The sequence below is a fragment of the Pleurodeles waltl genome, chromosome 5 (genome assembly GCF_031143425.1).
Source record: "Pleurodeles waltl isolate 20211129_DDA chromosome 5, aPleWal1.hap1.20221129, whole genome shotgun sequence".
NCBI lineage: Eukaryota > Metazoa > Chordata > Amphibia > Caudata > Salamandridae > Pleurodeles > Pleurodeles waltl.
The window spans coordinates 158,576,279-158,589,770 of record NC_090444.1 but is presented as its reverse complement, the minus strand read 5'-3'; the positions used below and the strand labels follow the sequence as shown (position 1 = coordinate 158,589,770).

The 13,492-nt window shown below is 44.6% G+C and overlaps 1 protein-coding gene across 2 annotated transcripts in view; it reads left to right on the top strand.

The window, feature by feature from the left end:
* Positions 1-13,492, top strand: part of FAM177B (family with sequence similarity 177 member B) — a 102,280-nt gene that overhangs the window by 40,028 nt on the left and 48,760 nt on the right. Inside the window, exon 2 of one of the 2 annotated variants that reach the window (XM_069233847.1) lies at positions 1,026-1,166. In XM_069233847.1, the coding sequence (XP_069089948.1) occupies positions 1,026-1,166 (141 nt within the window). Of the gene's footprint in view, positions 1-1,022; positions 1,167-13,492 lie in introns of both variants that reach the window. The other variant, XM_069233846.1, reaches the window with a different exon arrangement.

Genomic DNA, 13,492 nt, shown 5'->3' with positions numbered 1-13,492 from the left:
TACATGAAATAAATACTGTTAGGTCACTTATAAGAGGAATGTACATACCTTCTTAGTGAGGACTGGGTATCTTTAGGTCCCGATGAATCGCTGTTTGATCCGTAGGTACTGTTAGGGCGAGAAACATGTTGCCAAATCCTGTAGTGTAGCTATTTAGTCACACACAGCAATAGTTTGTTCCTCCACATCTGTATTGTGAGTAGAGGATACTTTTACGTTTTCAGGGGGAATAGGCCATTATAACTGATATTTCCCCCTCCTTCTGTTTTTAACCGTGAGATAGGTTCTTACCAATACTGTGATTAAAGATTCTCTTTTCTGGTACCTATAGTCAATTTTAACTCCACATTATCCAGTTCTCCCATTTTACTTCATCCTTTCCGGCAGTAACGATCAAAAGATCTCCAGCAGAGAGCCCTCTCATGGGGTCAGTCAGGTATTGCATTTCCAGCCTGATGAGCAATGCCCAGTGATGAAACATGTCACCTATGGGTGAGTGAGGGCAATTGTTCTTTATGAACTAATGTGTGTTGACCTAGTGACTCCCCACCTAATTGGTTGTGTGGAGTCCACACCATCGGAACAATGTACTTTATTTTGTAGTTTATAAACAACATCGCCATAAAATAAGGCCATTAACACTAACTATTATGAGTCAATTGGACATCCCGTTTACATAAACTGCAAAGATGTGTTAGTCGTTGTAAGGCTAAACGTATTAGTGACACCAGAGCATACGTGACATAAAACAATTGCTCTTTACCTTCTTGTTCCCTCCAGTAACTGTAAGAAGCATATATTTTGTAATATGATTTTTAGTATTGATATTTGGTAATATTACAGAACAAACCACTGAAAATTCCATGGTCACCTTTTGAAAGCGACAAAACAAAACATAACTCTTAGCGTGTTGTAACTGTTGGAGGGCTCATCCTTTTAGTATTAGTTTTAGTTGGAAAATATATTCAATTGAACCTTACATTTGGAAAAATAGCTTTTAATAGAATTGTTGGCACTCTCAGCAGGAAAAGCTGGAGAATGAAGACCTGGAATCACCCAAGTCTCCGCGGAAGATTATTCACTTTTCGAGTGGGGAAACCATGGAAGAGTACAGCACAGAGGAGGAAGAAGATGATGCACCAGTAGAGTTCCGCAAAGCTGACACGGTAACAAATGATATTGTGTTCTTATTTTAGGAATGTTGTATTAAAATCAACTACCATGACTTGCCAAACAGCAGCCTCATGCCTAAATCCACTGCCCTCCATTAGCTTCTTTAGGGATGTGTGAGAGAGAGAGAGAGAGAGAGAGAGAGAGAGAGAGAGAGAGAGAGATATATATATATATATATATATATATATATATATATATATATATATATATATATATATATATATAATATATATGAGCCTTTTGGATCTTCATCACCAGTGGTTAATTGGTAAATAAATAGATAAAGCCCAGGTGTTGAAATGTTTTCACTACACTACCTATTTACACCACTGTCACCGCCCAATTCCCCAATTCCTCCATTTTCACTGCCCAATTACACCACCGTCACCAGCCACCTCTTCCTCTGGCTTTTTCTCCTTCCACCACTGCCTGCATGGGCACCTCCCATGACTGGATTACAGTGAGCAAGCAAACTGAGTAAGCATGCATTACTCAAGGTGATGTCAAGAGGTTCCTCCCTGAGAAGACTTTTTAAACATTGGATCAAATATTGGGTTTTACGGCACAATTGTCCCTTTCATTGACTGAAAAGGTATAGGCTGTGAAAGGACACTCATGAGGTACTCTCCCACTTTCATGATCTGGTTTGCAGAGAGGGCAAGACAACACCACCTAACACTACATACTGAATTAGCGCACATGACTACAATCCACTCCATCTTGAGCCCCGGTCTTTTTTGCTTTTTCATTTTAACTAACAATTGGCATTCAAACCTTGTATCCAGACCAGGTGACCATGTAGGCAATTCTCTAGAACTTCTTTATTGAACAGATGACCCTGTGTTTCAGCTAGACAGACCCTTCCTTCTGTTGCCGAGACCTTTGTTCAAATCCTGCAGTCTTGCAGCATTCGGAGACCAGAACACCCCAAGTGAAACAGTCTGTAGCAAGCCCCGACTGAAAGAACAAATACTGAAGTGGCAGCCTGAGGCTACTGGGCCCTTCACAGATAATGGTGCAATGACCCTAAAAGTACTATTATGTTGATGGCAAGATTGCCGCCCTTCCACAGCTGTAGTCACTGAGGTTAAGCCAATGGACTTGGTAAATCATTTCCCAGAGGTAAAGGGAAGAACCAGTGGACTGTGAAGTACCTGTGGAATTGCGTGGAGTGTATACCTTGTGGACCATTGCCTAAGGGAGCGGCAGCACTACACTATACCACGCCAGAGGGTAGTTTCTTGATGTCAATAATTAAATTGAGATATGAAATTGGTAGCGATTACTAACATCTAGATTTGTATTAGCATCTAGAAGGAGCCTTTGAAGAAAGGCGCTGTGGGTTTGGGGCTCAAAAGGGATACCAAACTTTGCACCCCTGTGGCCAGACTCAGCAAGAAGGTCAAGGATTGAAGGATGGATATTAAGCTAGACCTCAGTTATCAAGAGCTGCACATGGCTTTAACCCAAGGCTCTCTTCCTTTCACCTTTCTACTAAATGCATGAGCCTACAGATACAAACCTTAGCATGTGCAGTATAAGCAAACCATCACACTAGCGGAAAGCAGGCGTTCTGCCTCTAGCCATAACAGAAGAGAGTCCTAATGCTAAATTAAATTAATATAGTAACACCTGCTATGTGCAGTAGATATAGACTGCAAAAAGTGGTACTGAGTGCTACTGAATTGCATTTTTTATTATTCCTGTCAGACACACACTCATAAACGAAAAGCAAAACCAAATTGCCTCGATGCTTGCCTTATAGCAGAGTAACATTCTGAATGAGACTAGGGAAGATGAAGCACCCATGGGCAGCTAAATTTGTGTATCGGTGTTTTTCACACAAGTGCAGCATGCAGTTGGATTATGTGATTTCAACACTTCCCAAAAATAGTCATGGCACCTCTAGCACCACAACACAGGCAATTTATGCAATTTGTAGACAGAGCCGACTGCTAATAATTTTCAGTCCTTTTTCCATTCACGTTAGTAGTGATAGGAGAGAGTGGTTTTCAGATTCTCAATCCCCCAGGCCTTCTATCTGCAGTTTCTTACCAGTCTTGCTTCAGAAGTAATCAATGTCTCGGCAGCATGACACTGCACCGTAAATCACTGTGAAGTACCAAACCTGAGTGACACATAAGGTGTGGAGAACTGTAACTTCAAGATAAACCCCCCAAAGGGACAGGGAGCACCGGTGTTTCTGTGCAAACAATCTTCAAAAAGTGTGTACCAGGAATTTGATTAAAAGTCCTTTTCACTGATTAAATATATCTTTAATAATTACAATGAGTCCACTAGTATTTTATTTTGACAGTCTTGACTGCTCCTTTTCTCAATCGGAATGATCGAAAGGGGCTCGCAGAACAGTTTAAATTAAAAAAATTCCAGGGTCTACAATTTGCACGGAGGGCAGCCTCTGGCGAGGCTAGCTGACATTGAATGGGCCCCAGCCTCCACTATGACGTGCAGCACGTGAGCATACTGCACATGGCCTCAACCTTGGCGTGTCATAACAAATGGTTGGGCTCCTTCATGAGGAGGGGACAGCAAGGACAAGCATAAGTGCAGTCAGTTTTTCAGTGGGCCTTCCAAACCAGCACCTGTGGGAGAGAGACACAAAGAGTCTTTGTCCCCTTAAAGAAGTGTTGGGGAGGCCCACTGGCACATATTGGCCACTGTTCTTCAGTAGGTAGGAGCCATGTTGATTTATTGAAAAAAAACAATCCCTAGTTTTTCTAAAATAAGAAAGCTGTATTTTGAGGGTGGGCCAGACTGATGAAAGTAATAACTTTGTAAGAGTGTTGATAATTGAAAAATTTAATATGGTTTAAATCTTGGTTACGTGTCCAGGTTTATTGAACATAACATCTTAATAAAACAACATCGATGTAGCACCAGCCTTAATCATAAAACTCTCTAATACTTTTGTGAATGTGTTGGTGGCAGATCCTTGAAAAGTGAGACCAACTTTGGATTGGGCCACCGGAAGCCCTCAAAATGATACTGGCTAACCATATATTGAAAAGAATATAGAGACAATTCCATCGGGCCTGATTCACAATATGTTTCCCCGTGTTTGTCAAGCTTAATATAGGAGAATAAAATTCTCCAATCAAAGTTGACACTGATTCCTAAGGCCAGCTTAGCATGCAGGAGTTTCGCCTAAGTATGTGGAATGTTTGCTATGCCTGAAGATTTCTTGAATCCAAGAAAGTATGTGAATGTCATACATTTTGTTATCTAACTTCAGAGGGTGCTTTGAGGATCTACAAGAACCAACAGAAAAAATTAACAAAATCCTATATGCAGTTAAAAAAGAACATCTGTCAGTTACATTTGATGGCACTGAAAACTTGTGTCAAATCTTTGTATTTCTTAACTCTTTCCTCAACTCAGGATGTTTACCCAAAGCCTCTAGACTTACACCAGGCAAAACTATGATTTTCATTGTTTTGCTTATGAATGCAAGATTGCCTTAATGCTACAGTGAGCACAACAACCTTACAAAATGGAGCATCAGTGCCACCTTTCCACCATTCACACAGAGGTCATTTCTGTTGCTAGACTTGGCGACAGTTGCTTCCCTGAACCATGCGGCAGCCACTCCTATGAGAACCAGATACTGAGATAGTGATAGTAAGTGTACAATCCACTGTTGTTTTTCTGTGCATGGCTGAGGGCAATGTGCGTCACAGATATTCTTTTCCTTTGAGAACTTAATTTCCCTTCACATTTGTGCCAGACTGACAAAGTTTTAATATGACAAGGACCCTTAAGTTACAAGACTAAGGGCCAGATGTACGACCATCCGGGATTGTGACTAGCAATTTGCAAATTTGAGCAATTCGCAAATTGCGATTCACAATGTCTAATGTACAACAGTGTCTGAGACGCTGTTTGTGATTCCCAAATGGGTCGCAAGGGACCTGCCTCATTAATATTCATGAGACAGGTCACAATTTGTGACCCATTGGGAATGGCCCACATTCATAGGGATGGTTACCTGGTGGGGTCAGCAGATTGATGCCTGTGACTGCTTTTGAAATAAAACAGTTAAAAAAAAAAAATGCAGCCCACTTTCCTTAAAGGAAAACGGGATGCATTTCAACAATAAAAATGTAATGTTTTCTTTTCATTTTTTTAGAGTGGGCAGTGGTCCATGGGACCACTGCCTGCTCTGAAAAATGTTGGTGCCCCCATTCACTAAAGGGAATGGGGTCCCTCTGGGACCCTTTCCTGTTTGCAAATGACTTACTTTCAATTTGAAGTTGGTGGTAATCTGCACATGTTTTGCGACTACATTCCCGGTTGCAAAACATTCCTACATACCAGTGCGACTCGCATTTAGGAAGGGATACCCTTTAAACGTTCTTTCCTAATTGCGACTTGCAAAGCCTATTTTGTGAGTTGCTAATAGGTCACCGACTTGCAAAATAGGGTTGGTACGTGGGAAAATGTATTTTCTGGTCACAAACGGCCCGACTGGTAAAATGCGTCATACATGTGGCCATGGATGTTGTGTAAAGATGAGCAATTTGAAACTACATTAAACGTTTAAAAACAAACCTTAAACTTAATTTCAATCATTGTGGCTTGTACCAGCTTAGTGAAAACCTCACGTTGAAGAATTTTATTTATATCTGGATATTTCTGATTAACTTGTTTGCTTCTTTCTCAATGTCAGGGGACCTTCTCCGGGTGGCCACTTGATTCTGCTATCTTGAATCCAAGGTGGGTAGAGGCCCCTAGAAGCATATGAGTGGCGAGGTCAGGCATGTGACGTCACAGCCCCCTCCTGATAAGTGGTCACCCTACTAGGTGACCAATCCCCCTTCCTGGGCTATTTAGGGTCTCCCTCTCAGGTGGGTCCTCAGATTCGACATGCAAGATTCCAGCAGGACTCTTCTGCATCATTTACTTCATCTTCTGGCCACTGGGAGTGCAACTGGACCCTCCAGGAACTGACAATCTGCAACTCCAGCGACAACTCCGCTTTGCAACATTGTTTCTCCGGATTCTTCCAGAAACGCAAAATGTTCCTGGCTGTGCATCCTCTGAGGGCGGCGTGGCTTCAGCCTGCACAAGAAGCAAGAAGTAATCCCCCTTGGGTGAAGGAGTCACTCACCTGCATCCGCAGGCACCAACTGCAACGATGACACGCCGCGTGGATCCCCTCTCCTCCGGAATTTAGTGGCTCCTGCATCACACATGGTGGTCTGAAGTGGTCCCCTTGGTCCTCTCTACTAGCTTTGCAACTTTGGCGATGGTAAGCCCTTGCCTCTTCTTGCAGGACAGTCCCACCGTGCACCGCAAGTCTTGCAGCTACTAAGGCTTGCTGGCTCTTCTTCCAAGGGATCTTCAAACTCTGTGTAGCCTCGGCCTCCAGCACTCTTCCCTGCCAAGCACGGTCTCCTGTCTGCTGCTCCAGCGACATGAGACTCCTTTCCAGGTGTGTTGAGTGGGCCTCACTGCGACTCCTGTGCCTGCTGCCTGTCAGTTGCCTGTGGGGGCTGCATCCTCGTCTTCCAACTCTCCTCACTGCTGAGGGTCACCTGGAACTTCCCTCCTTGGGTTGAGTACCCCTGGACCTTGCTGGTCCCCGACAGCTCTGCAAATCTTCATCTGTGACTTCTGCCTTTGCCACGGCTTGTTGGTGGTTGTCTGATGCCACTACTGACTGCAACTCTTCTTCCATCGTGGGACATTGCCTGCATCACTTCTGGGACTCCTCTCCTGCTCCAGTGCTGCACAGCTGACTTCTTGTCTCCACCATCGACCTGGTCCTGCATTACCAGAAGAGTGGGTGGTGGCTCCTGCCCCAACCAGACACTCCATCTTGGACTGGTCTTCTTCTGTCAGGATCCACCTTTTGTTCCTTGCAGTCTTATCTGGGTCTTGCACAGTCTTCATCCAAAGTTCTTTTCTGGGTTTTGGAAAAACCAGGTACTTACCTCCTCTCTCCTGGTCGCTGGGAGGCACTCTGGTACTTACCTTTTGGGGTTCTTAGTTTCTACAGCTACCCTCTACGGATTCCACTTCCTTGGGTGGGAGTCTGCTTCTCGCATTCCACTTACTTAGTATATGGTTTGTTATTTTCACTGTTTTCTATTACTTCCTATGCTAATCTCGGACTACTAGTGTGTATATAATAGCGTGATTACTTACCTCCTATTGGAGTATTGCCTATATTGCATTTTAGTATTTGTGTTTCCATAAAAAGTGCATTTATTTTTGTAACACTGTGTGGTTCTTTCATGTGTATAAGTGCTGTGTGACTTTAGTGATATCCAGTCGAGGCTCGCACTAAGCAGCATGGGTGGGGCGGCACACTCGGGGGGAGGGGATTGAATTACATTAAATAAAAAATTATTTAAAAAAACAAAAAAACAAACACCTCCTCCGCTGCTCCTCTCTCCCTCATCGACTGCAGGCAGAGGCTCCCAGCCTGCCTTGCGGCCAGTTCTGACGCTGCTCAAAGCAGCATCAGGATTGGCTGGCTGGCAGGACGCTCCCAAGCAGACTGTGTTGCTGGGCTGGAGAGAGCCATGTGCGCATATGTGTTTGGCTGGCCAAACATACTTGCGGAGTGAGAGCACTCCCCCTCAGTGCACGTCACCCCGTGGCCCCTTTTTCCCCCAAAACAATCATAAACACAGTTTTTTGGGAAAAGGCTTGGAGCTGGTGGTGGTGGGGGGGGATGCTACTCCGCCCTTATGGAGGAGCTGCCCCTGGTGGTATCTCATAAGCTTTGCATGTCTCCTATATAAGTCGGCTGCTCATCCACAGCTACCTCTAGAGAGCCCTGGCTTCCTAGACACTGTCTACACCTCACTAATAGGGGATACCTGGTATAAGGTGATAACAGAGCTTCCTACACCATGCATTTGTGCCTACTGCAGGAAATGTTTGTGGTAATATTATGGAAATCAACATTAAGCAACGGCCGACCAGACCATAAACCATGCCACAAACTGCAAAAAACAAAAGTCTCTCACACTGACCTAGCAGACCAGCCCTTCTAATACTGCCAGATTGCCTTATACGCCAGTCCAACCATTTTGTGAACATAGACTTAACGGTATGTCAGGCATTGTCATTTTTGTTTTACAGTGTGTCTGTGTGTGACATTCCTTCTGAACTCCTTTGGGTAGTTATGTACAGTCCATACCTCAGTTAATGCTTTGTATTTCCCTGTGCCTGCTGTGCTCAGATCTGCTTTTCTGCTTGCAGTCTTTTCCTAATGTTCAGTAGATGTTAGTGTGCTCATACATTTTACTTCTTGGTATTTGATATGAGTGTTACATCAAGGGTGAGTTGCACATGATTAGTATGTCTGAGCTCAGTGTTGGCTCACGGTCTCTCCTTTTAATCAGTGGGACTCTTCCATGAGAGCAGAGGAGTGTCGCCCCGCTGGAAAAATGCCTCAGAGCAGCTGAAAAATAAAATGATAATAAAGTTTATTTATTACCATTTTATGTTTCAGCTACCTGTTCTGAACCGAGTGTCAGTATGGGTCCGGGCAATTGCTGCTGAGTGGCAGCAGGGAGATGTGCACTATATTTAAAATGTGCATGTCCCTTTGGCCGGCCGTCTTGCGATGACCAGCCTGACATGTGCACTTTAAACTTCTCCAACCCAGCTGTCTTAAGACAGCTGGGTTAGAGATAGGACAGGTCACCAGTACTCTTAAGAGCACTGAGAGAGGCTGCTCCCACCAATCCTGATGCTTCTCTCATGCTGTTCACCAGCATGAGAGCAGCTCCAGGTTTGGGTAGTGCAGTTTCCTGGGTCTGGAGCTTAGAGGAGAGAAGACATCGAAGCGAGGAGGACGTCATGGCAAGTCATTAAGGAAAGTGCCTTTTTTTAATTATATTAATTCCACCCATATTTTGCCCACCCCACTATTCTAAATGCATGGCAGCCGCTACTGCTTTTAATGTGACTATTCCCTGTGTACCATGTTGTATGGATGTTGTTTTGGCATGTTTGCACAATGAGAGGTGTTATAAATCGGAATTAGTGCCACGCATGATTTCACCTTTGTGAACCTGGCTGTGAGGAGGTGTCTGCAATACATTTTGCACTTGAGTCTAAAAACTCTGTTCAAGTACACTTACTTTGAGGAACGGTCTTTCTCTTGTCGTCTAGACCACAGTTTTGCTGATTTGTCTATGAAAATGGAGTTGCCATGCTACATCAGTAGAAGGTATCCTTGGTCTAATACTTTAATGATATCCTAACATCAAAGAATTATTTTTATTTAGCTCCAGGTAAAATAGGAGACGACCTTTAAAACGCAGTGCGTTAAATTTCCGTGGAAAAATAATGGTTTGCTTAAATGAAGAACTGTAACCTTGAAAGTACGTGATTGACCTTATTAAGTATTAATATTGTTTGATTTGCAAGGTTTTAGGAAAGAAGGACCAGATGTACAATAGTTGGTCTTTGCGATGACCAAATAGCGTATGTTTGCCATTCACTATTTGGCTAATTGCAAACACATATGTACTGAAGTGTGTTTAACACTTTTGGGCCCAATATACAACTGCTTGAAATAGCAACTCACAAACTGAAAATCGCTATTTCTAATGTACGCACAATGTCTACCTCCAAATTGCGACTCTCAAACAAGGGACTTCGGCCATTTTGCGAGTCCGGAACAGCTTGCTAATTGCGACTGCAGCTTTAAAAAATGCTCAAACACTCCCTGAAAAACTGTCAGGACCCTTAAACAGGAAGGGGTGGCCCAGAAGTCACAGCACATGTTTGGGTCCTGCGGCACAAGCACACACTGTTGCCTAGCATGAATTAACACACTGCAATAGCAGCCAACAGAGGGAGAAGGCAGCAGGGGAGTGCAGGCGTAAACTCAAGTTCTCTGAGAGGGAATAGGACATTCCAACCAAAGAATGCTGCAACCACCACGACGAGCTGTTCAGTCGTCTGTCTCAGATTGTCACAGAGTCTGACAAATGTAGAATCTGGAGGGACATGCAGCTAAGAATAAATGCCATGGGTGTGGCAGATAGGTCCATTGAAGAGCTAAAGAAAAAGTGGTACAACGTGCGCCCCCATGCCAAGGAAAGGACCTGGAGGTGGACCATCCAATGCGCTCCCCCTCATCTGTGGATGTGACGGTGGAAACCACATTACAGACGGAAGCAGCGTCTGCACACCCACCAACCACTGGTAAGTGCAATATTCCTAATACTTGGTCGCAAAACCCTGCTGGCCACAAGCATGCAACATACCCGGTCCAGTCGGGATGAGGGACATATTGGTACATGGGTTCCGTTTATGCAGCCGATGACCTGTGGGAATCTGGTTATCCAGTAAAATTGTGTTTTGTATAGTCTGTATTTCTAAATCGTCCCTGGACAGGTAGATGTGCTGATGTATGTGTTGGAGCATGGTGTCTAGAAATGTGTTCAGGAAACACGATATGCTCTCTGCGACACCCCTCCAGCCACTGCAATGACATGTTGGTTACCACCGACCAATAGGTGGAGGGAACACAAGACCTAGACATGGGTGGGGATTGAATTACTGCACTCTGTAGTGGTCTCCAGGTATGGCCTTAAGGTGGCTATTAGCTCCAGGATCACAGTGCTACGTATGCTTAACCACTCAAACATCTCCTCCTCTGTCTTTTCAAACAGGGGCAGCCTCCTCAGGTGGACAGCCAGCATCCACCTCCTCCTTGCCATCAGGTACAGGGCAGTCATTGTGGAAAGTCCCTGATGCATCCTAGGCCTGTTTTTATAAGTAGGCTCCAGTTAACACCTATTTTGAATTGGTGATAAATTGCATGTGCAAGTGGACCATTTTGCGACTACTCGCTAATTGCGACTCACAATTTGGGATACTCTAATTGTAAGTCACAAAACCCGGTTGCTATATTTTGTGACTCGCAATTCACTTGCATCACAATTTCGACTTTGCAAATGCTTGCCGTACATCGCATACGGCTGTTTTTGCATTTGCAAAGCGGATTGCGGCTGATTGCGATTCGCAACTCGGTCGTACATCGGGCCCTTTGCAATTCCAAGAGGGTTGCAAATAGACCTACCTAATGAATTGCAATAAGAAAATCACAATTCCAAATGTATGTGACTCTATTAAGATTCTTTGTGATTAACAGTGGGTTGCAAATAGACCTACCTCATGAATTGCAATTAGGAAATCGCAATTCCAAATGTATGTCACTCCATTGTAATTCTTTTGCAATTCCCAGTGGGTTGCAAATAGATCTACTTCACGATTATTATTGAGGTAGGCTGCAATTTGCGACCAATTAGGAATGGAAAAAATCACAGGGTTGATGGCCTGCTGGGATCAGCAAACCACGATGTCTGTGATTGCTTTTCAATAAAGCAATCTCTTTGTCTTTGAAATTCAGCACTTTTTTCTTAAAGGAAAACAGGCTGCATTTTAAAAAGAAAATTTTAAATTTTCTTTTCATTTTTTAAGAGTAGGCAGTGGTCCGTGGGGCCACTGCCTGCTCTGAAAAATGTTTTTACATCCATTTTGAAGGGGGAATGGGTCCCTTAGGGACTCCTTCCCATTTGCAAGTGGGTTACCACCTACTTGAAGTAGGTGGTCAAATGTGAATGTTTCACGACAGCATTTCAGTCGCGAAACACTCACACACACCAGTGCTTTTCGTTATTAGGAAAGGATGCCCTAAACACGCCCCTTCCTGATACCGAAATTGCAAACCCTATTTGCAGTTCAGTAATTGGTTACTGGGCCTTCGTCATTCCAAAATGATTTTTTTCGGTCTCAAACGGCCTAATTCTGAGACTTTTGACCTCTGCGGTCTTTTGTCAAGACCGCGAGGGACCGCCGTGCAGAAGACCGCCAGTAGTGGCGGTTTTTCGCTCGCCGTATTATGACTCTTGGCAGCTCTCCGTCCTTTTTCGGACGGAGAGCCGCCAACAGCCATACTGGCGGGCGGTGGGGAAAGTGGAGGTTGCTCCACCGCCACTTCAACAGAACACCGCCCACTGAATCACGTCCTGTGATTCGGCGTGGCGGTGTTCTGTTGACGGTGTGGTGTCGGCAGAGCAGCCCCCATGGCACCCGTCCCCTCCTGGAGGATCGTCGGATCAGGTAAGTCGATCATCCGTGAGGGGAGGGAGGTGGGGGGGTGTTGTGTGTTGTGTGCGTGCATGGGGGTGTGCGTGTGTGTATGTAGTGGGGATGTGCGAGTGCTTGTATGCTTGCGAGGGTGTTGTGAGTATGGGAATGAGTGCGTGTATGTCTGTAGGTATGTCTGCATGGTTGTGTGCGTGTATGTATGAATGTGGGTGTGCGTGTCTGACTGTGTGTGTGGATGTTGGCATGTATGTCAGTGTATGTGCGTGTATGTGTGTTGGTGGTGCCTGCATGCGTGTCGTGTGTGCATGAGTGATGTGATGTTGGGGGTTCGGGGTGGGGAGGGGGGTCCTGTCACCTTTGGGGGTTGGCAGGGGTGGTGGGGGGTGTAGGGGAGGGAGTCGGGGTGGGGGTAGGGAGTGGGGGAGACCCCTATCAGTGCCAGGGAAGGAATTCCCTGGCACTGATAGTGCTTACCGCCATGGATTTCATGGCAGTTCCAACCGCATGAAATCTATGGCGGTAAGCCGGGTCAAAATACCGCCGGCGGTATAGTGATGACCGCTGGGCTGGAGACCTAGGTCTCCAGCCCAGCGGTCGTCTCCGCCCTGGCAGGCTGAACGGAGAAGCAGCGGATGACCATGGCGATAACCGCCATGGTGATAATTCCAAAAAAAAGACCGCCAGCCTGTTGGCGGTCTTACCGCCGCTTCTCCGCCGTCCGCCAAGGTCGTAATGACCCTCACAGACTGTTTGCGACCCAAAAAAAGTTTTTTACATCTGGTCCGAAGTAACCCTTTCTTAATTTAGAAAAGAAGCAACAACTTTATTCAAGGAGAAAAATAAGATATCAGATTTGGTATCATATTGATGATAAAGACTGAACATTTCTTGGTAGGTGATAACGGAAGGAATTTGCAGATGATTCTAACAGCATTTTGTTGTGTCTCGATTGGAGGGAAAGGCTGCAATGCGTTGCTTGTAGATACTAGATGAATTTGGCCAAGTGGCAAAATACAGTGTCCAAGGAAAACACTTGAGATTGAACGTATTGTTGAAGTGTTTTATTAACTTTTTTTATTGTTTCATTGTTATATTGCATTTTGTGACTTATATTGTTTCATGTGGTTCATGCAGAAGCATAAATAAACACAATCATGTTAACACATTTTGTTGTTTGATATGTTCGATAAACAAGAGTTCTTGCCATCTTGTCTCT